This window comes from Pagrus major, chromosome 16 (genome assembly GCF_040436345.1).
Source record: "Pagrus major chromosome 16, Pma_NU_1.0".
NCBI classification, from domain to species: domain Eukaryota; kingdom Metazoa; phylum Chordata; class Actinopteri; order Spariformes; family Sparidae; genus Pagrus; species Pagrus major.
Window position 1 is genome coordinate 10252032 of NC_133230.1, and position 24859 is coordinate 10276890.

General features: G+C 41.0%; 2 protein-coding genes across 3 annotated transcripts in view; one reads left to right on the plus strand and one right to left on the minus strand.

Moving 5' to 3' along the window:
- col11a2 (collagen, type XI, alpha 2) overlaps nucleotides 1-15813 on the plus strand; it is a 42375-nt gene extending 26562 nt beyond the window's left edge. Inside the window, exons 15-65 of the mRNA XM_073483737.1 lie at nucleotides 210-263; nucleotides 411-464; nucleotides 893-946; nucleotides 1304-1357; nucleotides 1482-1535; nucleotides 1649-1693; nucleotides 2669-2722; nucleotides 3559-3603; nucleotides 3814-3867; nucleotides 4034-4078; nucleotides 5010-5063; nucleotides 5178-5222; nucleotides 5406-5459; nucleotides 5613-5657; nucleotides 5745-5798; nucleotides 5932-6039; nucleotides 6450-6503; nucleotides 6638-6691; nucleotides 6935-6979; nucleotides 7516-7569; nucleotides 7813-7857; nucleotides 7982-8035; nucleotides 8230-8283; nucleotides 8478-8531; nucleotides 8649-8846; nucleotides 9009-9062; nucleotides 9399-9506; nucleotides 9620-9727; nucleotides 9939-9992; nucleotides 10104-10157; nucleotides 10430-10537; nucleotides 10660-10713; nucleotides 10824-10877; nucleotides 10972-11025; nucleotides 11149-11202; nucleotides 11310-11417; nucleotides 11581-11634; nucleotides 11817-11870; nucleotides 11968-12021; nucleotides 12424-12477; nucleotides 12801-12908; nucleotides 13033-13086; nucleotides 13343-13504; nucleotides 13620-13673; nucleotides 13828-13863; nucleotides 13976-14029; nucleotides 14123-14408; nucleotides 14572-14684; nucleotides 14911-14979; nucleotides 15158-15394; nucleotides 15573-15813. Coding sequence (XP_073339838.1) covers nucleotides 210-263; nucleotides 411-464; nucleotides 893-946; nucleotides 1304-1357; nucleotides 1482-1535; nucleotides 1649-1693; nucleotides 2669-2722; nucleotides 3559-3603; nucleotides 3814-3867; nucleotides 4034-4078; nucleotides 5010-5063; nucleotides 5178-5222; nucleotides 5406-5459; nucleotides 5613-5657; nucleotides 5745-5798; nucleotides 5932-6039; nucleotides 6450-6503; nucleotides 6638-6691; nucleotides 6935-6979; nucleotides 7516-7569; nucleotides 7813-7857; nucleotides 7982-8035; nucleotides 8230-8283; nucleotides 8478-8531; nucleotides 8649-8846; nucleotides 9009-9062; nucleotides 9399-9506; nucleotides 9620-9727; nucleotides 9939-9992; nucleotides 10104-10157; nucleotides 10430-10537; nucleotides 10660-10713; nucleotides 10824-10877; nucleotides 10972-11025; nucleotides 11149-11202; nucleotides 11310-11417; nucleotides 11581-11634; nucleotides 11817-11870; nucleotides 11968-12021; nucleotides 12424-12477; nucleotides 12801-12908; nucleotides 13033-13086; nucleotides 13343-13504; nucleotides 13620-13673; nucleotides 13828-13863; nucleotides 13976-14029; nucleotides 14123-14408; nucleotides 14572-14684; nucleotides 14911-14979; nucleotides 15158-15394; nucleotides 15573-15719 — 3831 coding nt within the window. The 3' untranslated portion in view covers nucleotides 15720-15813. The remainder of the gene's footprint in view (nucleotides 1-209; nucleotides 264-410; nucleotides 465-892; nucleotides 947-1303; nucleotides 1358-1481; nucleotides 1536-1648; nucleotides 1694-2668; nucleotides 2723-3558; nucleotides 3604-3813; nucleotides 3868-4033; nucleotides 4079-5009; nucleotides 5064-5177; nucleotides 5223-5405; nucleotides 5460-5612; nucleotides 5658-5744; nucleotides 5799-5931; nucleotides 6040-6449; nucleotides 6504-6637; nucleotides 6692-6934; nucleotides 6980-7515; nucleotides 7570-7812; nucleotides 7858-7981; nucleotides 8036-8229; nucleotides 8284-8477; nucleotides 8532-8648; nucleotides 8847-9008; nucleotides 9063-9398; nucleotides 9507-9619; nucleotides 9728-9938; nucleotides 9993-10103; nucleotides 10158-10429; nucleotides 10538-10659; nucleotides 10714-10823; nucleotides 10878-10971; nucleotides 11026-11148; nucleotides 11203-11309; nucleotides 11418-11580; nucleotides 11635-11816; nucleotides 11871-11967; nucleotides 12022-12423; nucleotides 12478-12800; nucleotides 12909-13032; nucleotides 13087-13342; nucleotides 13505-13619; nucleotides 13674-13827; nucleotides 13864-13975; nucleotides 14030-14122; nucleotides 14409-14571; nucleotides 14685-14910; nucleotides 14980-15157; nucleotides 15395-15572) is intronic.
- A 30-nt stretch (nucleotides 15814-15843) lies between these two features.
- hsd17b8 (hydroxysteroid (17-beta) dehydrogenase 8) lies at nucleotides 15844-24313 on the minus strand. 2 transcript variants are annotated; one of them, XM_073483736.1, is made up of 10 exons: nucleotides 24147-24313; nucleotides 22994-23196; nucleotides 22678-22794; nucleotides 22142-22237; nucleotides 21720-21805; nucleotides 21547-21631; nucleotides 20781-20823; nucleotides 20453-20527; nucleotides 20198-20254; nucleotides 15844-19984 (listed from the first exon to the last, which is right to left on the minus strand). In XM_073483736.1, exons 1-9 carry the CDS (start codon nucleotides 24190-24192, stop codon nucleotides 20235-20237), a joined length of 771 nt encoding a protein of 256 aa, XP_073339837.1. In that variant the 5' UTR covers nucleotides 24193-24313; the 3' UTR covers nucleotides 15844-19984; nucleotides 20198-20234. The 2 variants fall into 2 exon arrangements, with proteins under 2 accessions (XP_073339837.1, XP_073339836.1); XM_073483735.1 differs by lacking the exon at nucleotides 15844-19984 and having other exon boundaries at nucleotides 20040-20254; nucleotides 24147-24312.
- Nucleotides 24314-24859: the final 546 nt, after the last annotated feature.

The following is a 24859-nucleotide window of genomic DNA, read 5'->3' on the forward strand; positions in this document are numbered from 1 at the left end:
CTTAAGAGTCAGTTTCACAATCGAGCTGGTTCGACACAATACAAAAATGTTCAAATGTATCATAATAATAGGTCCCTTCGAATAGGTTCTTTTTTTTGTTAAGTGATTGCAAAAACAACATTTTTCTTTTCTCATCATGGGATGGGTGAAAAGGTAAATAGTTTTGGTGATGATGATGATGATGATGATGATTATGGTGTCGGTTTCAGGGAAATCCAGGAAGTTCTGGTCTGAAGGGAGAGAGTGGAGACCCCGGACCTCAGGTGAAAACACTGGGCCAAGCCTGAACTCTCAATCAAATCATTTTAATAACATTTATCTCACATGTTGAAATTTTAGTATTGGACGTATAGTATACTCAGCTCAGATGTATGAAAACATTCTCTCACAGACATCAAATTAATTTTCAGGGTGCCAGGGGACCCCAGGGTTTGTTGGGACCTCCAGGCAAAGCAGGAAGAAGAGTGAGTATAAAACATGTGCAGCTTACCTTGCAATTCCTTTTATCAGTAGGTTGTTTGTTGTTTGTTCAACCAAAAGTACACAGGCACGACATAACTGTAGTTTCTGAAAGAGGCTCAGGGGCTGCTCCCAGCAAGTAAATTCTGTCGAGGCTGTAGATCTTTAAATCAATAACACGTTTGTCATTAAAAAGTGTAAGTACAGTGCACCACTGGATATCTCCAGAAAGGGTTTTGTCACCTCCTCTGCAACACATAGACAAAGAATCATCTATATCGATACCTGTAGCTTTCCTATACTCCTGTCTAAATTCTCTCTATCTTAGTCGAGCATGCCCAGTCAAAAACAAAATACCTGTAAGTTATACACCTGTTGTCTCTTATACAGTAGCATTTTAAGAGATGTTCCTCCTCTGCTTGTCTCCTAACAGGGCCGTGCTGGAGCCGATGGTGCCAGAGGAATGCCAGGAGAAACTGGAACTAAGGTAACCTCTCTCTGGTGTCATCCCTTTATGAACATTATCAAAATAAAATCTCTCTGCTTGTCGCTGACTTTGTCACATGACAAGTTAATCTCCTGTCTGATTACAGCTAAAAAAAAAAGATTTTGATCATCTGGAAGTCGAAGGTGGTTCCCTTCTTCCCTAAGATTTGGCTGCCCCTCATTTATTACCTAAGAAACAAACCATAGTGGACACTCCTTGTGTTGTGACTAGCAATTACCACTTTATTATCTATGTTGGATACGATCTGTTTCATTTTTCTTCAGTGAAAAACACTTGACAAGCCAGCTTTGACTTGGTGCAGTAATAATACCTCACATGTCTGTGTGTCTCTCTCAGGGTGACCGTGGCTTTGATGGCCTTCCTGGTTTGCCCGGTGACAAAGGACACAGGGTGAGTCGAAAGTCTCAATCAAAATGCCTCATACACTTCACACAGTATTATCATTTTTGAAATAGTGGTAGTAGTGGCAAAGGTCAAGAATTTTTCTGAATCCTCCACTCTTTATCTCCCCCAGGGTGACACTGGATCAATGGGATCCTCAGGGCCTCAAGGAGAGGACGGAGAGAGGGTACGACGATACGAGAAAGCACTACTCAAAACATCTGTCATTGTGTCACTCTGTAACTGTTACTTATCAGCATCTTTCTGTCTTTGGCATTTTGTTTCTGTGTGTGTTTTTAGGGAGACGATGGAGAAGTTGGACCCAGGGGTCTCCCAGGTGAACCAGTGAGTGTTTCCATGACAAAACAGCTGTTTATAAATCCCTCCCACGTGTCTATTTGTATGTCACTTATGCAATGTCTGTTATAAACAGCATCCCAAAATACATCTCCCTGATTCCATCCGTTACACCTGTTGTTTCTAGCCATAGCAATAATACAGAGAGTTAGAAGATGCAGCCAAGTGCTGTCAGGATCACAGGTGTATAGTGCATGCACATTGAAAATGTTACAGAAGGAATAAAATGAGATGACTTACTAGTTTTCTTTCTTCTTTCATGTCTTTACAAGGACAATATAAAACACTCAGTGGCCACTTTATTAGGCACATTTGTAAAATCTAAAGCAATCCAATACAACAGCCCTGCCATAAATTCTTCCTTTGCACAGTCTATAATCTTCAGTCTGTAAATTCAGATTTCAATTAAATTAAATCATATACTTTTTTCCTTCTTATGTTGGATCCAATTATATAAAAAAAATTTAATAAGGTTTGCATAAAGGTTATTTTCCTCCTGATATTTTAACCCTTTATGTGTGTAGTGCACAGAAGTTAGAAATTATATTTAATTTTCTTTATTACTATTACTGTTTTTATTATTTTTATCTATTATTTAAATTCTGAAGAACGCATTTCAGGTATTTTTACGAACTTTTATAGGAATTTACAATTCCATAGATATCAATATAATAAATAATAAAATAACTTCCTTAAACAAAAATTGCACTCATTTACCAAAATATTGTCCATATATATACTTTTTTTTTATAAATGCTTTTTGATTACAATATAATCAATATACTACAATGTATTCATTTGTCAGTATGTCCTGATGCTGATGGTGCAGCCATAGCTGTTGTTGACCTTTGACCTACCATTTATTTTCCTCTACGTTCAAATCGTAGGACTGTTTGAATGTGTCACATGTGACTTGATAACTGACTGATTTTGGCTTGCGTGTGTGTGTGTGTGTGTGTCTAGGGACCTCGTGGTTTGCTCGGACCCAAAGGTCCTCCTGGAATCCCTGGACCTCCTGTGAGTAAAAACAATTTCAAACCGCATTGTGCTGCTGTTATTATAGCTGCATTGTTTTCTCTCTCTGTGACCACTTACAGCACCAACTGAAACAACACCCAGTTACCTGATATAGAGACAGGGATATCCAGTAATCTAAAAATGAACATGTAATGTTCCCACAGTCTCGAAACAATAATAACACACACGGTATCCAAGTCCCATGTTTCCATTTGATGCTCAAACTTTGATCAAAAAGTTGTTGAGCTCTGCCCTAAAAGAAAAGTACTCCACCGATGTAGCATTGCATTCCCATACCATTGTCTGACTCATAGCGGACAGTTGTTCTGAAAAGGATCCAAAGAGATGCAGCAGAACCTTCTTGTCAAAACCTGGCACCTACATTACCCATAATGCAACTTGATACGTCAGAGATTCAGGTGTGTAGTGGCTAATGTAGCCTCGACCGCCAGCTTCAAGCAGAAATGAGGAGCGGGCTACAGACGTCTGCTTAGCTCACTTTTTCCTTGCTTCACACTCACAGATAATTGTTTTCATTTTCAGACTTTTACTTTTCAGCCCCAACCAACTTTGCTTAAGTCAACCTAGAGAGATTTATGTGTAAAAGTGTTGGAGTGCCTGCTGATTCCTATGAATCTAAAGACGCACACTAACATGACATTTCATTGAAAAAAGGCACTAGCAATGATAGTTTCAGTTCCCTCTGAAGACAGAAAAAATGATTTGGATAGAAGCCGTCACTGTAGTGAGTTAGTTTTCAGTATCTGCAATCGTAATTGTTTTGAGGTTTTATCAATTCTTGATGATTTTCTCTGTTTAATCTCTCTTTTTCTCAGGGTGTGCGTGGAAATGACGGGTCCCATGGTCCCAAGGGAAACTTGGTCAGTGTCATTATAAGTTATCCACCATGTTTTCATGTAACCTCGTACTATCAGTAGATAATAAGTAGTAATACCTGCTATTGTAACACAAAACTTTTCTAATGAGTAATTGTCAGATATGACCCTTAATTCCTCATCTGTCCTTCACTTTATCCTGCTGTCTGCTTTGCATTTGTCATCACTTCATCATCTGCTATTTCTGTCACCCAGGGTCCCCAAGGTGAGCCAGGACCTCCAGGTCAGCAGGGAACCCCAGGAACTCAGGTGAGATAGAGGACAGCTGGCCAGTATCACATTGATTTTAACTTCTTTCACGAAATAATTGTGTGCAGAAAAGCACAGCCATGCATTCACATGCACACAAAAATTAAAGGAAAAAGTAATATAGAGAGTTTGTATTCATTCCATACATTTTTTTTTCTTCTTGCAGGGAATGCCAGGACCTCAGGGAGCCCTCGGACCCCCAGGAGAGAAAGTAAGAAACCAAAAATATATTTACTCACTCTGCATGAAAACCTAGTGAAAACCGGTGGCATCCTACTTGCGTTTTTTTGCAATTACAGAAGCAGGGAGACTAGATTTGTTAAAAGTTTGTGATAGTTTCATTGGTTGTGATAAAATTTGCACTTCCTGGTACATAAGAAAGTCACAAATTTCCTGGTCTGCAATCCAATGTCACATTTGCAGAAAGTATTTTGAAGCAATTTTGTAGAAAATTAACAAAAAATGTCTGTATATTGTAAACCGACACATAATAAGATTAGGTTAGAAACATTACATGCAACATATATCATTCTGGATTTTAATACATTAAGGAATTAATGTGGAGGGATGCTTGGTTATTACTTTTTAATGATGTCCTTCTCTACTGTAGATTTTTAGAGCAGTAGTCATTTTGTGAAATTTGCTTTCTTGCCAATATTTGCATGAGAAGATTGATACCAGCCTCAAACATGAAGCTATAATCACCAGTCAATTCCAAACAGGGGAAAGGAGCCAGCCATGCTCTATTCACAGGTTGAAAGATCTACACAACAGCACCTCTAATGCTCACTAATACCCCGTGCACACTGGTCAAAAAACCCAGTAGCACCCAATTACATCTGGCCTTTGTCTTCAATATGAATGCGTGCAATTGGCATTCACGCCCACGTCAATTGACCCTGCAGTAGTCACAGGTATTTATTCTCTCTGATCAGCTGTGATGGGAACACAACACACAGGTAAACATGCTAATATTAGCCACTCTTTAGGTGACGTGTGCTTAAGTGCAGGACGCTGGCTTGTTAGTCTCTCTCATAGTTCATCCATGTGTTTGTGTACGTGAATACTTACCAGCCAGGTAGTTACACATTTTTTGGCACAAGGATTACACTCACTCGTGACCACCTTGTCTTCTCCAACAGGGTCCCACAGGAAAACCAGGTCTGCCAGGAATGCCCGGAGCTGATGGCCCTCCTGTACGTTTGATTCTTTGTTTTTTCTTTGTTTATGTCATGAACACTGAAATAATATGAATCCATCAACACTGAATATCTTTACTGGGGCTTGAACTCTCTGTCCTCCCTTCTCAGGGTCACCCAGGAAAGGAGGGGCCTTCTGGCACCAAAGGAAACCAGGTGCGTGTCACACTGCACCCCTTCCATCTAACAAACTTAATTCACCAATTACATATGGCTCATAACAGGAGAAACATAATACATCTGAAAGATTTTGATTAAAAGGGCCATTTTTTTGTACATGTTTACTTTAAGGTATTTATTGTGTTGTAAGTTCGTCCCTCTTTCTTTGACTTTCTCCAGGGTCCCAACGGTCCCCAGGGAGCTATTGGCTATCCTGGCCCTCGTGGCATCAAGGTCAGTTCACAACTTGATTGTGACGTCATTTTGCAAAGTATACATTTCTTTTCCATTCGGGTGATTTTGCATTGCACTTGCAAATAAACTGAACCAACACAAGTCTTAAACATCCCTCGGCATATTAGTGATTATGTAATGCTTTGATTGCAGGGAGGTCAAGGAATCCGTGGACTGAAGGGCCACAAGGGAGAGAAGGTAGTGATTCATTACAGTTTAATACTTCAAAATAAACATCACTTTATTTACAATCATATTAACTGTCTGTGTTGTTTGTGTTTCTAGGGAGAAGATGGTTTCCCTGGAATTAAGGGAGATTTTGGTCTCAAGGGAGAGAGGGTAAGATCAGCTCAAGATCAGCAGTGGATTGATTGAATGATTGATCTTTGCTATATTTTCTGAGTTATTACTCTGTATACAGTATATTGTATTGATTTATACTGATGGTTAACTCTTTGTCTCGTGCTGACAGGGCGAGCTTGGAGTGCCAGGGCCCAGGGGAGAGGATGGCCCAGAGGGGCCAAAGGGTCGTGTCGGACCCCCTGGTGAACTCGGACCACTTGGTCTAGTTGGAGAGAAGGTACTTCATGATTGGCTCTTAGTAATACGACATGTGGCACTGATATTCTAGCATCATTTCCTGTCTTATGTATCATTCATCAAAGTGAAAGTCTTATGAAACTGGATTTTCAATTTTTTGATTTGCAAATGTAAATAGTTCCCACAAATGTACATGATATTTCCCATTTTCTGAGAAATAGCTGAAGGCCTTCTTTTTGGCAATACATTAGGCAGGACATATCATTGTGTTGCCCTCTTGTGGTTGTACATGTATGTGCACTTGAGTGGAACATGACATCAAAACATGGAATTTATACTAATTTGTAATTACAGTCCAAGTATGTTATCATTAATTTAACTTTCACACAGGTGTTATAATTCTTTCTTGTATTTTTGTGTTAGTTGCTGATGATGATCTTGTGATTTCAGGGTAAACTTGGTGTACCAGGACTTCCTGGATATCCTGGAAGACAAGGACCCAAGGTAAGAGAAACTCATGCATAGATAATCCTCACTGACTCATTTTTTCATCCAGGACTTTGTTCACACTTGTGGTCACCAGGTGTTTGTATTGTGTGAAACAGTACCAATGCTGAAATGTTGATTTGTTTATTTAGGGATCACTTGGCTTCCCAGGATTCCCTGGCTCAAACGGCGAGAAAGGAACAAGGGTAAGTCGATGGCTCTGTGGAGTATTTTCCTTCTAAAGTCCGACTATTCAGCTCCACGTGGCTTTAAATGGTCAGTGATCAGAGTCGTGATAAAGTGATTTGTTCTGTGTCAATAATGTAGCTGTATAATTATTTCTACACAGAGAGGCTACTGATGGATCCTTTAGATTGAGATATATAGTCAGGAATGTACAGTTCACTTTGTCCAGCTGACTTTGCAATTGTTTCATGTTTGTTTTCCAGGGTCTTGGTGGCAAATCAGGACCAAGAGGACAAAGAGGACCAACGGTACCATTTCACTTATATTCATTCATTCTTTAAGTCGGTTTATAAAAGCTATTCTGCTCAGAGGATGACAGTCTTTGCCCTTTCTTCCACTCAAGCTGTTGAGTACAGATGGACAAAAACTGTTTCTTTGTCTCTGTGCATGGTATTAAAGAGTAACTGAGCACCAGGCTGAAAAGCAGATTTTAAATTCCCTCTCTGGTTGAAAGATTCAAACCTATTTCACCTTTGACAAGCATCACTGCTGAGTATGATTGGTTGTGATCAGAAGTTTGCTTTATTGCTCCTGTAACCACAACCAACAGTGATGTCACAGGTCCTGTAGTACACCTGTGCATTACTGGAGCAAGGTGAGAGGTTCAACCAACTAAGAGTCACATGGTTTTCAGGGGGTGTAATGAGCCTCTTTAAGCACTGATTTGATCTGATTTGTTTGTTTTAAAACAAAATCGAGGGAATCACAGATAGAATCAGTGTTTTGTACAGTTTTGACCGATGAGGACTTGTTACTAATTATATTGACTGTTTGTGTCCATCAGGGCCCCAGAGGACAGAGAGGACCAAGGGGCGCAACTGGGAAACCAGGAGCAAAGGTTTGTCTACGAAGTGAATTTGTTCAGAGCGAAATGAAAAACTGTGTCCACATAAGAGCTTCACAAGTGCCATTATGATGATTTTGATTATTATCGTTGTTGATTATCTCGTTTTGTCTCTTAACATCATCATGATTACTAAATATTCATGTTGACTGAATAAGCCCATCTCAAGAAGTAAAACATATTTAGGAACAATAGTTTTGGATCCAAAACTTCACTTTTTTATTTACTTTTTTTTAGGGAACTTCTGGAAGTGATGGCCCTTCTGGTCCTCCTGGAGAGAGGGTGAGTGCTTGATTCATGTCCTGCAGGGTTGGAGCTTACATTCTGTAGGTTTTTATAAGACACTGGATGGTTTATTCAGCATTCTTATATGTTCTTATTATGTCATATGTTGTTGTCTTAACAGGGATTGCCCGGACCTCAGGGAGCCAATGGTTTCCCCGGACCAAAGGGACCTCCTGTAAGAAAAAGTTTTATGAAGTTTCTAACAGACTGATTGATGTATATATTCAAAATGGTGGCCTTTTATAAGAGAATTATACACATACATTGTTCCAGCATTGACTTGAGTTTGTACCCTCTTGCTTGTAGAGACAGCTCTCATAAGATGGAGATTTAAGTCATATATAAAGGTTGATTGATGTTTCCTTACAGGGACCACCAGGAAAGGATGGACTGCCTGGACACCCTGGCCAGAGAGGAGAAGTTGTAAGTTTTATTTTATTGCTACTCTTACAGAGTCTTTAAGGCTTTTACCTTCCAGTGATGGCTTTATTTTAAGGAAGAGGCCACTCTAGAAGCCAAATATACCTTATAAGTTTGAACTGACCAAATCATTATAAACTGATTGAGAAGTTGATGTGATTCTTTTTTTTTTTGCTAACTGAACTTTTTTCCTGCAGGGTTTCCAAGGTAAAATGGGTCCACCTGGGCCTCCTGGAGTTGTTGGACCTCAGGTGAGTTTTAAAAAATCGAGGTGGAGAGTTTTCTCATCACTGATGCAGTAAATCATATTAGATTTCATGACAACACAACTTGTCCTCTTTCTTTTCTCTCCATCCGCCTCCTCCTAGGGTCCATCAGGAGAGACCGGCCCCATGGGCGAGCGTGGCCACCCCGGACCCCCAGGTCCACCTGGAGAGCAGGGACTTTCTGGTCCCTCAGGCAAGGAGGGCACCAAGGGAGACCCTGGACCCCCCGGAGGCCCTGGTAAAGACGGACCACCAGGACTGAGAGGTTTCCCTGGAGAGAGAGGACTGCCTGGAACTCCTGTGAGTATGACCAGAAGAAATACCGTGTAGATCTCCAGGCAGATACTATTAGCCAAATACAGCTAATCACTCTGATAGCAGCAAGTTCACCTGTGGATAAAATCGTCTTGCAGAGGTGAGGTGAAATATTACTGATTAATCCGTTCTTGCCTTTTCTTACAGGGAGGTGGAGGACTGAAGGGAAGTGAAGGACCTGCTGGACCTCCTGGACCCGCTGTACGTTTCAAACCATGTGAAAAGTTCATTTTCAAAACATCCTCACTCCTTAAGGGATAAATAAAAAAAATACAGTGATATCTTGCTGGCCCACTCAGTTAAAGTACGAGAGTTTGTCCATGAAGGATTTTAGTTATTTTGAGCATCATTTATGGTTGTTTCATTTTCTGAGTTTTAATAATCCAAATATTTAAATATCTCATTATTTAATGTGATTATGACTGTGTTCAGTGCAGTGTTAACAGTATCTCAATCCATCCAACTTCAGAATGAAGAATTTATTCAATGAATACCTGCTGTAATCACTGTTTTCTTAATGACATTGTACCTTTTTAGGGGTCTCCTGGTGAGAGGGGACAATCTGGTACTGCTGGACCTGTTGGACCCCCTGGTAGACCAGGTCCTCAGGGGCCTCCTGGACCTGCTGGAGAGAAGGGAGTTCCTGTGAGTATTCTTGAGAATGTTGTCCAATGTGCAGTACTGTGCAAAGACATGGTACATAGACCCAAAGAAACTCAACTATTGATTCTCCTCTTTGTGTTTTTTCTTCTGTTCAGGGTGAGAAAGGCCCGATCGGCCCGGCAGGTAGAGATGGAGTGCAGGGTCCCGTGGGTCTGCCTGGCCCTGCTGGATCACCTGGAGTACCCGGAGAGGATGGAGACAAGGCCAGTAACTCTAAATCACCAACATGTCTTTTAATTACCGTCTTAGTTACCTTATTAATCATCCAGAATAAAGTGTCATAATGTCTACAATGGTGAAATGTGGTTATTAGGTTGAGCCTCCACTCTGCTCTTTCCACGGGTGATGATCATTTATTTAAGGGCTTCATCATATTTGTCTTTGCTGTAACATGATGTTTGTTTGTCACTGCAGGGTGAGGTTGGAGAGCACGGTCAGAAGGGTGCCAAGGGAGGAAAAGGAGAGCATGTGAGTGACGCTGACTTAAAATTGTCTCACGATGCTGTTTCGCTGTCTGTCTCATGAGTGCTGTTTTGTTGTTTTGCTCATTGTGTGTGCTTGTTTTTTGTTTGTTGATAGGGTCCTCCTGGTCCACCTGGGCCAATGGGTCCCGTCGGTCAGCCTGGTCCTGCTGTGAGTACAAGTTTTAACTCTTTGAGGACAAAATCAGCGAGTTTGCAGTGCTAGTTGGTTGTACTTAGACATGCTACAAACAAACTCAGTTCAGGCATTTTCCCAAGAAAGCTATTATTGTATTGAAAACAAGGGCTTAGCAAAATTGAAATGGAAATGTAATCATACGAACATTACCACGATCATTACTCTAATGATGAGAAGAAAGATATTGAACATTGAGTAGTTGAAGACAATGTTTTCATTAATATCTCTCATGTCTTCTGGTGCAGGGTGCTGATGGAGAGCTTGGACCAAGAGGCCAGCAGGGGCCTTTTGGAGCTAAAGGTGACGAAGGATCCAGAGGATTCCCAGGAGCCCCAGGACCCATCGGACTGCAGGTAAAATACGCTTCAGAGGCAAATTCACTGAAATCCTTAGTGTATCTTTATCTTAGACTTTGATACAAATATTTATATGATGTTGTGAGCTACACTCTGAAACTTTCACTCCTGTCCTGTAGGGATTGCCAGGACCACCCGGTGAGAAGGGAGAGACAGGAGATGTTGGACCTCTGGTGAGTTTCAAAAATACATGACATCAGTTGTAATGGCTGCATCAGTGACTTGTTTTATCATAATAAAATCATAAATGGTGATGAAAGCATGAGCCTCTTTATGTTTCCAGGGTCCTCCAGGCCCTCCAGGACCTCGTGGCCCTGCTGGACCAAGCGGTGCTGATGTGAGTTTTTAAAGCTCTTACTTTACAAAAATTCACAAGATTCTTTTTTACTGATAACCATTTTTACGTGAACTGTTTTGTTTTTGTTTTTCAGGGTCCTCAAGGTCCTCCTGGTGGTATCGGTAATCCTGGAGCTGTTGGAGAGAAGGTACAGTGATTGACACATTTTTGAGCATCATTGCTGCATGACTTTGATGGTGTCCGAAAAAATAAAAACTGAATTAATTTTAACTTGGCTTGAGAACTTAGAGAAATACTGTTTGCCTCATAGGGAGAGCCCGGTGAGGGCGGACCACCTGGAATCGGAGGGGAGCCTGGAAAGAAGGTGAGTGTGTGACTATAACGTCTTGTGGGTTGAGTTCTCAGGATACTGTTACTGACTGGTTAATAGCATCCACGAGTTAACAAAGAGTTGTGTACTCCTGTTGGCAGGGTCCTCGTGGAGAACGCGGAGAGAAGGGAGAGGCTGGTCAACCTGGAACTGCTGGTCCTGCTGGAGGACGAGGACGACCTGGAGATGATGGACCCAAAGGAAACCCTGTATGATTCACACAATGCAACACACACACAATGACATCGCCACACATATCAATGTCTAAATACTCCAATGCAGAAGTGATTTTTTATCTTTAACCTTCTTAATTTCCTAATTTTTTGGATAAATTAATTCATTAAAACATTTGGTTTTTCTCTCTAACTTCAGGGTCCTGTTGGTTTCCCTGGTGATCCTGGTCCCCCCGGTGAGCTTGGACCCAGAGTGAGTATCTTTATTTTTCCACACCATATTAATAATATATCCTCTACTTTTTTTAAAGTATGTTGCGTGTGGCTGCACAGCTGACACCAGTTCAGCTTGTTCCATACACATGTTGTCTTGAACTTTGTGCTTTACTGAACAACAAAAAGAAAAACTTCTAACCTTAATCTGCTTTACTTCAGGGTCAAGATGGCGCCAAGGGAGAGAGAGGAGAAGATGGCGAAGCAGGAGAATCTGTAAGTAAAATATATGTAAAAAAAAAAACAACAACAAAAACAGTGTTATAAAAATATCTCATTGACCTCAATCTGCTCTCTCTGCCACCTATTAAAGGGTTCCCCTGGACCTCCTGGTGAGAACGGACCTCCCGGCCCCCCAGGAAAGAGGGTAAGGTCACCGTCCTAATTTGAAAGGCACATGGTTGTATCAGCGTGTGTTTGCATGAATAGCAGTCATGGATGCTTTCGTCCATCATGCATCCATTCCGCTTCTTTCTCCCAATGTCACTAGCTAAAACAGTTTCTGTGTCCTGAAGTAGCAGTTGGTAAATATTGTAGTATCGCGTTATCCTTTGTTGGAGGCTTTAAGAGGATAAAGTGCTGCATTTGTTCTCCAATAAAAAGTCAGACAATGATGTTGTATCAAATATGGATTCTCTCCAGAGTTAGAAGAATGGCCGTCATTTTATATACAGTTCAGTTCTTTCTTGATTTAATGAAATTATGGAATTTGAAATCACATAACACATTATATATATTTTTTGTTTGTTAATGCACTGTTTGTTTCCAGGGCCCTGCTGGAACAAGAGGACCCGAGGGACGTCAAGGAGAGAAGGGAACTAAGGTGAGTCATGAGCTCTGTAGTGCATTTTTCAACTCTCTGTGGTCCTGAACAGATAATGATAAGTCTAAATTCATGGCATACCGTACAGAAATGGTATGACGAGACCGAAGTAGATAGCAGATCACTGTCCCACCTTCTGGTGATGATAATTAATTTCCATTAATGACACCAACAAAAAAAAACTGCCACTGCTTTTATTCTGAAAAACATTTGCAAGCTGGGATTGTATTTCTTTTCCTCTGTGATATGTTTCAGCAGGTGTCTCTTCTCTACATCACTTTTTCAAATATGTTTAATCATGATTATGTCATCGTTATTCACAGGGAGACTCAGGTGCAGTCGGCCCCCCAGGAAAAACTGGCCCTGTGGGCCCCCAGGGTGTACCAGGAAAACCAGGAACAGAGGGTCTCAGAGGACTCCCGGGATCAGTGGTCAGTAAAGATTTTGATTTATATTTGTATTTTTGTCAAGTAATAAGTGATGTGTATGCAATACTTGTTATATGGTGTGTTGGATGGTCACCACGTGGTAAATGTGTTACAAACTTTGTTTCAGGGTGAGCAAGGATCTCCAGGACCTTCTGGACAGAAAGGACCTCCTGGACCTATTGTAAGATAGCAATGTTTTTATATCTTCATGTATACATCTACTCTGCACTTTGATGTACAGTAAAACAAGTTGTTTAGTTAATTTTGATCAAATAGCAGTTTATTCCTCCAACTGCTTTCTCTTTCAATCTTCTAACTTTCCCCATCCCGTTCATCATCTCTCCCTTCATCTTCTGTTTTTCTTATCTCTTGTCTCCTCCACCATCTCCTCACTGTCTCCCTCCTCTCCTCTTCTTTTTCTTCTTCTCCTCCTGCAGGGACCTCCTGGTTTGCCTGGTCTGCGTGGAGACCCCGGTGCCAAGGGAGAGAAGGGACATCCAGGTCTTATCGGTCTCATTGGACCCCCAGGAGAGCAGGGAGAGAAGGGAGACAGAGGTCTGCCCGGGCCTCAGGGAACCTCAGGACCAAAAGGAGAGACTGTAAGTCTGACCATGTATTAGAGAGGGTCTGCTCAACCTTCACTATTCACATTCATTTTGATAATAATGTATGAAAACCTGTCTCATGTTAGACATGTGTTGTGTTTAAATACAGGGAATGTCTGGAGGCACCGGACCCCTCGGCCCTGCTGGTCCTGCTGGTCTGCCTGTGAGTGCTGTTTTATCCCATCAACATGACATCTCATTTTCTTTTTCCTCTTGATTCAGTTACTCAGATGTTTTCTGAATAAAGAAATTCATGACAGTGGTACAGCACTGAAGATGGTCACCGTCGTTAAACTAAAGCCTCATATCTTTTACAGGGTCCTCAAGGTATCAAAGGAGCTAAGGGTTCTTCTGTGAGTATACTTTAAGAGTGTTTGTACCAAGAAAAATGAATTAAATTGTTCACTTGACTTGAATCTGATGCAGTTATACATATTGAATGTTTCCTCTCATTGCTGTGTTTAGGGAGGAGCTGGTCCAAAGGGAGAAAAGGGTGTACAAGGACCTCCTGGACCTCCTGTAAGTGCTATACTGTTGGGGTTTTTTTGCTCACTCATTGCACCTCATAGTTGATTGGCAGTTGATTAATTAAAATGTAAACTTGCTTCCTAGGGCCCACCAGGCGAGGTCATTCAGCCCCTGCCCATCCAGAGGAGTCCCAAGTCCAAGCGCTCAATTGACGCCAGCCAGCTGCTCCCCGAGACCAACTCTGACATGCCTGCATCTGACGCCGCTGGCACTGAGTTCCTGATGGGCAGTGAAGGCATGGAGGAGATCTTCGGATCTCTCAACTCACTTCGACAGGAGATCGAGACCATGCGTTTCCCTCTCGGCACCCAAGACAGCCCTGCCCGCACCTGCCAAGACCTGCACCTCAGCCAGCCAGAGCTCAAAGACGGTAAGACCTGCCTAGTCACCCAGTCATAGTGATGATCCCTCCATCAGACTTTGGTCCTGATGTGGTGATCTACAGACTTCAGACGTACCCTTGTCAGTATAAAAATAAGGGACTGCGATTTACATCACATAAATTTGCTTTGTCTTTCTGTCTCCCTCTGCAGGAGAGTACTGGATTGACCCCAACCAGGGCTGCTCCAGAGACTCCTTCAAGGTCTTCTGTAACTTCACTAATGGAGCAGAGACATGTCTGTACCCCAGCAAGAACATCAACACGGTCAGTCAACCAAATCAGCACCACAGTCACTTTTTTCTTGCAATGCTGTGAAATAAAATCTCCCAACACCAACTTCTTAGTGTGAGTAAGAAATCCATTAAACTAAACATGTAATGGCTAGGAATGAACTAATCAGTCTTGGTGAAGGTTAACTTAAAAAAAAACTTAACTTATAAAACTAAACGTATCTGACTGTAACATTTGATGTGGACCATTCTGGCGGCAGGTGAAGATGAGCTCCTGGGACGCAGAGACTCCAGGATCCTGGTACAGTCAGTTCACCGCTGGTAGCAAGGTTAGTAACCATCTGTGACATGAAGACTGGTTGTTGTTCTTATTAATAGTTTAGTTCTTAACTTTATTCTCATCACTTGCCATTTATTTGCATTCCCTCTTTTTGCTCTTCCACCTCTCACTCCTCATTATCTTCTTGTCCTTCTCCCAAATCCCGTTCTATCACCTCCTCCTCCCAGTTCTCCTACGTGGACTCCAGCGGGGAGCCTGTCGGCGTGGTCCAGCTGGGCTTCCTGCGTCTCCTGAGCGTCCAGGCCCGCCAGAACCTCACTTACCACTGCCACCGCTCAGTGGCCTGGGCCGACCGGAGCGCCAAGAACAGCTACAACAGGGCGCTGCACCTCAGGGGGGCCAACGATGAGGACCTGAGCTACGAGACCAACCCTTACATCAAAGCCTTGGTCGATGGCTGCTCTGTGAGTTTGAGCTGTCTTATTGAGTCTTTCTGGAGAAGTTTTGCTTTCTGGAAAACAGTTTCAACGTCTTTGATATTGACCCCATACTGCACTATAATAATAATAATACTAAACTCTTTTTAGGTTTAGGTTTTCCACTTTCTGACACGTCTCTCTCTCTCTTTCTCTCTCTCTGCAGTATCGTAAGGGCTTTGACAGGACAGTCCTGGAGATCAACACACCACAGGTGGAGCATCTTCCTCTGTTGGACATCAAGGTGTCAGACTTTGGGGAGAGCAACCAGCAGTTTGGCTTTGAAGTGGGACCTGTCTGTTTCCAAGGCTAAAAAACACACACACGCATCATGCAAAGAACAACACATGCAAATACTCACGCGCACACACATGCACTTAGAGACACATTTATATACACTAAACATACATGCCCAGTAATTTGTAAATTAACTTGTAAATGATATGAAACACACACACACAAACCCACAGACACACACACTTACACACGCAGATGCTGTTGTGAGACAAACACGCACTCACACTCAAGTACGTGCCTGGGGAAAGCAACATCCTCCCAACAATTAATGGACGTCAAAAAAGTAAAGAGGAGAGAAATTTTAAAAAACACTCGCGGAGAGAAGACCATCGTTTGGGTGCACAACCGCGAGAAAGGAAGAAAAAACCAGGAGAGAGTTCTTCGGAATAAAACAGTGTTTTCTTTACCAGCAGCGAAAAGGGGCCGGCCTGAGAAACAGAGCAAGCCGGCGACTTGAGGCCAGAAGCCCCCCGTCTCCGATCCCCCTCTCACTTTTCTCTCCTCCCCGCTGTCTCTCTTTTTTTTTTCCACTCATCTCACCTGCTCTACCTCCCTCCTCTTCCTCTCAAAAAAGGGTCACACACGGACATTATTTCCATTTCTTTAATCCCACGTTTACACTGTTAGCAACGTGGTTGACGGTCACTCTTTTATGACTGACAAGAGGTGCATGTACGTATGTTTTAAAAGTGTTTTGAATTACAGCTTTGGCATTTGTTGGGCGTTTATTCATTTAGTTATTCAGATAAAAAAGTTGACGATTGAAAGCTTTGAATAAACTGTTTTTTATCCGTTTTGCACTTGCCAGCCAGAACTCCTACTCATGGACGAAATTCAAATCAAAGCAGCAGACACCAAACTCAGATCAGAAAATGTGTTCAGCTGTGGCGAACATGAACCTTTGGTGCGTCTCTGTGAGGGCTAACTCATCAGGTCATCTCGTTTTGTAAGAAATGAATGAACGTCCAAGTGACTTGTCAATCATGTTGCTCGCATTGAAAAAAAAAGCTCTTATCTTGTTTAATTGAAAGGAACCAAAGAATTGAAGCCACCAGTTTATATCCAGGATAAAAAAAAGTGGGAACTGTGCAAAAATGATACCAGCTGGGTCTTTGTCTGTTAGATTGATCTGTTTTTTGTTGTGTTTAAGCTGCCACCAAGTGAATTTTCTACTCTTTGTAAAAAAAATCTTTTCATGACAACCTGCAGTTTTATTAAAACAGTCTCAAAATGTGATTCACAGCTCAAAGTGATGATTGAAAAATCTTTCTGGTGCAGTGAGGTTACGATGGAGTCCAGTGCGACGCGAGATCCGTTCTGTTTTTTAAACTGGACGCTCTTTCCTCAGCCCCGAGAGCAGCAGGAACTCTCTTTGAATTGGTTTTTGTTAACGTTCAACAACAGCGACAGTGAATTCAAAAGCCATTACTTTTGTAAACTGTGCTAAACTTGATGCTATTGTACCTCCATGTTAAGGGCCGATTGTTCTTTAAATCATGGGTCGGGCTACCTGGGTTTCTGCCACACACCAGTCCAGTATTTGCTGAGTCACTTTCTGGGTACTTTGATTATTTTTTTCCATCCAGCACACAAGCACAGAACAACATCAGGGTTTACATATGTATATGAGATTGAAAATTCCCTCCAGCAGTGAATAAAATGCATGCTTTACTGAAAGAAACTGTGTGGCAAGGTGCTAATTATACCAAAGTTTTAGTATTCACTCTGAGTCCTCCATTTTCTTTAGTCTCTTTTACAATTTCATAAAGCTTTTTACTGGGGAAAATGTGCATTACATTCCATTTGTACAGAAATAGTGATATTCTATTGTATTTATTTAAAACAAACAGGGTGCTTTGAGATTAAAAAAAAAAAAACAAGGACCACCAAATATTCCAGTCAAATGTGGTATATTTCATTTGTATTTATTTCCTGAAGCTGACACTTGAAGGTCAAGTGGAGCGAGTGACTTACATGTTAAACTCAATGCCAGCCTGAGTAATGGTGCTTCTGTTCACACCCTGTCCAAACTTCTTTTGTAGGACCAAAGAATCTGTGGCCATATTTTATTGTAATATCCCTTTTTTTAGTGTTTTCATCAACTGTACTGTGCTGTTAAATTTTGCTTCCACTGTAATGATTAAATGGTGACTCTCCAGTTCTGTCACATTTCCTTGTCATTGCTACTGTTTAAGTTGGCGTATCTTGGTTTCAGGCTCAGGTTATTGCTTCACTGGGCTTTGAAATGCATCACAGAAAATCAGTTTACTAAGTAATTGATAAAAAAAAATAATGACACACAATCATCTGATCTTTTAAATTTCTATCTGAGACCACAGCGGGTGGGAGGAAGGTTGTGAGAGGGACTGTGGGGGGCTGTGGGGTGATATCATACTAGGGTTTCTGATTTTATTGTTTTTTTATTTGTTTGTCACTTTTTTAATATAGCAGGGAAACGGAGCGGGAAGGCCGAAGCCAAAACTTAAGACATCTGACCTTGAGATTCTCCAGAGAGAATGACCTCAAATACTTGTTTTTATTGTGTTGAAGACAAACATTTCAACATAAAAAATATGGTGCTGAAAAGAGAAAAAAGTATTATTTTATAATGTGTGTAAGTAATTTTTTTAAATTCTTGTTTCTGTAATATATAATCTTTTTAAAAAGAGCTGCTTGACTCTTGTTTTTCTTTCAAACCCCCCTCATCAATAGATCTTTTTCTGCAAATGGCCACAGGAAGCTGCTGTTTCTCATCTGTACAGGTATTTTATAATCAGGGTTTTCACAGACAAACAGTAATCACCTTGTGTTGAGTTCTTGTATTTCTGTTTGAAGTTAACAACTCACATGTAAAAAACATGGCTACCTGGTGGATTTTTGATCATTTGTTTGCATTATTAAATAATTCATTTCAGTCAGGTGAAGTTATTGTGACGGCAGGAACTGAACTTACAAGTTGTTGTGGCTACTCCGACCAGTTAGGCAGGTGCACCGTCAGTGTTAGCAGCTAGCATGCTACCTTCCACTTCTGAAGTGGGTTTTAATTCAGTTTTGTTTGGATTCTTTGGATTTAAACACAATGAGTAGCTCAGGTATTGGTGGCTAAACACAGCTAAACTTATTTTACAGAATAACGGAGTGTTTATGCTCTTGTCGGTCTGATTAGAGAGGAGCAATTATCAGTTAATTCATATTTTTGATAGCTTTCTTTTTTTTTAGATTAAATCTGTACAGTTTTGTACAAACATGTATTCATCTCTTAATTTTTTTTTATTTCTAGTGGCCACACAATTCATGTTATTGTCACTACGCGGCAAAACAGCGACATCTTGTGGTCATTTGGAGTTTCTTCCGCCGTGGATAATTCATCAAGTTAAAACAACTGACTTTGGATCAGTTCATTAAACCATTCAGACTGTGTAAGTTACTCTCAGGTAGTTTGTGACTTAATTTTAATTTCTTTGTGCAGTTCAAGTAATCAATCTTGATAAACTACTTCAAAACTCTAGTTTATATTTGGTTACTTTCAGTGCAAAGGAAAAAAATACACTTTCACAGACGTCTATTTAGGAGATACTGGCTGTGATCTTTACACTGGCAGCTGCAGCTCTAACAGCCATAATTTGCAGGAAATTGTTTAAACATGTATTTTGGCATCTGTTGGTGTTTAAAAATGTGGGTTTTTATGGCAGTGATGAATCCTTTTCCTTCACCACTCTAAAATCTAAAACTATTTAGAAATTCAACACATTACAAACTAAACTGATGTTTCCAATTTGTGGCTCAGAGGAATATTTTGATGCATAATCTTTGGGGTTGTGGGACCTGCCTCCAAAACTAGCTATGTTGTGAGCACCAGCCTCCACTAACAACAGCTCGTTTTGAAAAACAGAAACTCCTATGGTCATGACTTTAAAATCTGATTCGGGTTTTTGTTGTTGTTGTTTTGGTTTTATTTTTTAAAAGCATCGGTAGCACAGCAAGAAACGCCAGCTGAGTCTGCATGAAAACAGATTTGTTGAACCCTTTCCACATCTTAGTAAAAGCCAACAAATTAGATTACATTTTGAAAGGCTTAGTGAACATGGCACACAGCAGATGAGCTCAGTGGCTCAGTGAGTTAAGCACCTGTAGCCTCTAAAGATGAAGAGTGAACTTACAATAGTGTTTAAAAAGCCCTTACACACCTCAAACAGTGTCTGGTTCAAATTCCACCTGCCGTCCAGACAAGGATGAGTTGAGGAAAGAAAACTGCATTATAGCGCAGGGCTCTACAAACATCTGAAGGGTGAAGGAAAATAGTTTTAATGCAAAATAAAACACAACATTCTGTGTATAAATATGACAAACAGGTATTTATTGGCACAGAAAGTGGCTTTACACTGTATAGTACATTTTTACAACCAGATTTATAAAATATAATCGACAGTACTCATGACTGAAGAGTTGATAAAAGTAGAATAAGTTTAACAAACTAATTATGAAGGAACTGGCCTTTCAGTGGTCTTCATCAGTGTGACGGACAGCTCATCTATCCAATGAAAAGTCCACCTGGCAAAGACAGAGACATAACTTGAGTTGAACTTTTAAAGATTTTACAAAACATATTTGTATGCAGGTTAATAAAAGTTCAGCTGAGGGGGACATGTCACTTTTAGAGAAACAAATATCCACCTTATGATGAGAATACATCAGATTAAATGTGTGTTTTTACAGAAGCTGCTGTCAGAGTCGAATCAATCGCTGTACCTGTCACTTCAATTCTGGCTCCTGTGATGTATCGAGAGTCATCAGAAGCGAGAAAGGCACAGACATCAGCGACCTCTGGAGGACGACAGCAAGACGACAAAAAGAAGCACAAGTGTGAGGAAGTGTTGGAAACTGAGCATGTCAGACTCACATAGGTACAATCCAGCTCCGTCCCCTTAATTTTACTGTAGAGGACAAAAAACTGACGGGAGACAACAAGGATCAAAGGTGTGGAGAAGTGATGAAGTAACATTTCCAAGTGTTTTCGTGCACCAGGAAGATCTTTTTTAATTTGGCGTAAAGGTGTTAAACATGCGTCTTCACTGACCTGCTGGCTCACCCATTCTTCCAAGAGGCACCAGAGACGTCATCTGAAAAAACATGACAGATTTAAACTAGGGAGGACGACTCTGTTGTTTCACTGGAGAGTAGTAGATTCATCAGAGTGGTTTTGGGTGTATGAACGTTTTTATAATTTTTTTTTATTTAACTCCTTGATCTGACATTTCCAGATTAGAGTTAAAGGTATGCCTGCTGTCATGGCACTGCTGATCCAATAAAAATTGAATTATAAGAAATTAAAGAGAACTCCCTTTTGTTTACTTGTGATAAGTGATTCATTTAACTCGTTATTTCAGCTCGTTTTCTCGAGATCTTGATAAAAAAAAAATTAAAGAAATTCTTCCAACAATAATTACATAAATTACATGTGATCTCATGAAAACAATTAAAACTTAACTCATTATCACAGGAAAATGGAGAAAAATATGTTCGACCAAAAACCATTAAGGGCTTCTGTAGTTTACTGTAATGTAGCCTGTAAAAATGAAACATTTACATTTTATTTTGACTTTAATTCACATCATTTCCATGATGCCTTCCTGGCTGAAATAATAATTTGTTGGTATTTGAACCTTGTTTGAATGCACATCATTTTAAAAACAGTATTTAGTGGTGAGAAGATCACGACAGCCCTTCATCAGTTATATTAACAGCAGTTTAGAGCTGACACGTGGTTTCACTCCTGATAGATAAAGTGTTTCTAAATCTGTCTGTCTGTCTGCACTGTGTGTGTGTGTGTGTGTGTGTGGTACCTTGCTAATAACTTTCTCTGGAACTTTATCCGTCATCGGAGTCAATATGAAACCTGGAAGCACACAATTACAACGAATCCCAAACCTGGAGAGAAAGAGAAGGAAACCAATACATTAAACTGAATCCTCTGTGTGTGATATGATGTTTTACTGCTGTTTCAGGCTCTTCTCACCTGCTGAGCTCTTTGGCAGCCGTCCTGGTTAAACCCTCCACTCCAGCTTTGGAGGAGGCGTAATTTGCCTGTCCAATGTTTCCCACCTACAAACATCAACCACACAGACACAAACATGCAGTGGATTCGGTGCTGTAGGATTTTCATCAAACAGCCAAAGTCCAAATCCTCCAGATACGTTCACAGAGCACTGAACAAGTCATCTACCAGGCTTTTAAACTAACTTTAGCATCCATGTTATGATTTAGAATAAAAATATGTTCTTTATTCTTGTATCTTAAGGTCTGGAAAGTGTTGATCAGAAAGGTTAAAACTGCTGATTTTACTAAATTAAATCTGTTGTGCCATTCTGGATAAAAACTTTAACTCTTCAGATAATTATTAACACTGTAGAAAAACACAATATGTTACTGGTTTCTCACCTTTCCCACGATGCTGCCAACAGTCACGATGGATCCTTTGGGTGCTCCACAGGCAACTAGAGCCTGAGCGACAGCCTGAGTGACCAAGAATGAACCCTGGGAGAGAAAAGATAATTTAATAAATAACTTCACTTGGTTCTGTTCTCCGGTCTTCATTTACAGAAAGACAGATTCAGATTGAAGCAGGGCGGTTGTCTTGTTGTAATATACAGGGAATATTGTAATCCTTTTGTAAAGTACAGTAAGGAAGTATTTGTACTTTGTTGCTTCTCACTTCTGTAAAAACCAGAGTTGAAATAGAAAAACAGCTAATAAATAACATCTATTGCACTCAAGCATTTTCACTTAATTGTAAAGACAGTACTTTTGTCCCTGTCAGGCTCCTGTAGGAATGACTACAACATAGGTTACTGTGGTGATCTACCCCGGTTAAAAGTGAGTCAGCGTTGTGATACTGGAAAATCAGCATTGGGCCTAAAGATGGCTGAATAACTCACTGATCTCACTTTATGCAACAGGACGTCAAGGCTACGCACCTTCAGGTTGACCTGGAGGACTTTGTCAAACTGCTCCTCCTCCATGTTGAGCAAGAAGTTGTCCTGTGTGATGCCTGCTGCGTTCACACACACTGAGGGAGGCTGAAAGTAACGAGTCTGCAGAGGGAGAGGAGGAGATTCACTGTAAACAGAACAGAAAGAGAGGAAAACAGAAAACATGTAACAGTCCCTGCAGCATTGTATCGTGTATTCAACAGAGAGAAAAGTATGTATTTCTCTGAAAACGTTGCACTTTATGACAGTAATGGACTGAGTGTGTGTGTGTTGGGGTGTTTTCTGTCTGTGCCACACACACCTGTATACTCGTGACCAGCTTCTTTACGCTCTCTTTTGACGACACATCCACAACAGCCGCCATGTGACCCTGTCCCCTGAAGTCACTCGACAGACTCCCCAGGGTCTCATTGGCTGACTCCTCGCTGATGTCAGCGACCACCACGGAGGCGCCCTCAGAGGCGAAGCGCTGACACACCGACCGTCCAATCCCACTGCCTCCTCCTGGGTGGGGAGAAAAGCAGCATGAAGTCATACCTGAGCAGGACAGCAGGACACACTGTTGCTTGGCTCATGAATTTATGAGTGTTCACGGCTTCAGAGGGAAGAGAGACCTTCAGGAGGTGATTAGCCCAGAGGTTCAGGCATGTGTGTGTAATAAACTCCATTTTGCACTCAAACACACCTTTGCTTCAGTCTTTGTTCTCATGGAGTCTTGCATGTTCACTGTTTTATTATTTTAATGACGCCAATCTTTGTTGTGTCTTCTGTACTGTACTCTGTTATCATTCTGCCTCCCTGCAAACTCACTCAGTAACCAAAACACAAGTGAATGAATCTTTTGCATCCTAAAGAGCACAAGCTTCCACTGTTAGTGTAGAGACAAATGAGGCTTTATCGCCTATATTAGAGCTGAAATTACTATAATCAGTTGGTCAACTGCAGGAAAATTAATCAGCAACTGTTTTGGTAATCGATGAATCATTTTACTAATGACATGACATAAAAATAAAAAGTCAATGAAGAGCTTTCTCTTTTGATTAAATGTTGAATATCTTTGGGTTTTGGACTATTGGTTGGACAAAACAAGACATTTGAAGATTTGATCTCAGAAACACTTTACACTTTGTTTCACTTTGTTTACAGGAAATAGACAAAGTTAATCAGCCCTGAGCCAGGTGCTACGATCTTATGTCACAGATAAGGGCTCGCAAACTAGTTATTAAAGTAAGTAGAAAAACATATCGCAGTTAATGTACTTCACCAAACGTCCACAGAGTTACTGAAGATCAAAAGTCCGTCGTACTTTGCGAGCTAACATTAGCTGGTTCAACTGGGAAACCTGACAGACACGTTGAAGAAAACAACGAGGAGAGAGAAGCTGCAGTAGAGACGTGTCTCCGTATTTATCTGATTATACACACTGAATGATAAATGGTTATATATGAACTTACCAGTGACCAGTGTCAACCTTGATATGAGCCTTGTGGCAGCCGCCATGATGTTTTTATTATCCCGTGTTGTTGTGGTTTTCTATTCATCCACCAGAGGGCGCCAGAAAACCGTGGACATGATTTTCAATGGAAGTGAGCTAGAAAAAAACCAATAGAAGTTACAGCTATATTTATTAAATAAGTACTGTGTCAATAGCTCTTAATTCTGGGTTTGTATATCTGAAAATTAGCCCCAGTTTGTTGACTCTCGTTGTGTCATTACATTTTGACTCACGTGAGAACTTGGGTGAAGATTTAACTAGCAAAAACCAGAACTAAGAGTTAGCTTAGCGTCTGTAAAACGGTGGATAAACTATTGTGAGGGTCACAACCCCCGCGAAATGACTCGTTTCACTATCATAATTTAAGCCATTCCGTCCAATAACATTTGGAAAGTCTAAAAGAGCCGCACGACTAAATTATTTTATCCCCCTTCTAGTTAGCCGGGCGCTAAACCGGAAGTTAGCCGGCATAGTAGGCGGTAGACATACGTCATCACTTCGCGCCGCGGAATTTAGTGCGTTCACCCGGGTCTTTACGTTTAGGACAAAACCGAGCCGAGCCGAGGTGAAAAAACCCCGTGTCTCCTGCAGGGTGATCTTAGCGACATGATACAAACGTAACAATAACAGCTGTAACAGCATAACGGCTTAAACTCGTGTCTAACCGCCGTA

Coding starts and splice junctions, on each gene's coding strand:
- hsd17b8 (XM_073483736.1), bottom strand. CDS start 24,192: ATGGCGGCTGCCACAAGGCTCATATCAAGGTTGACACTGGTCACTG. Junction 21,806..22,141: donor TTGGCAGCATCGTGGGAAAG/GTGAGAAACCAG, acceptor TGATGTTTGTAG/GTGGGAAACATTGGACAGGC. Junction 21,632..21,719: donor GCTGCCAAAGAGCTCAGCAG/GTGAGAAGAGCC, acceptor CTTTCTCTCCAG/GTTTGGGATTCGTTGTAATT.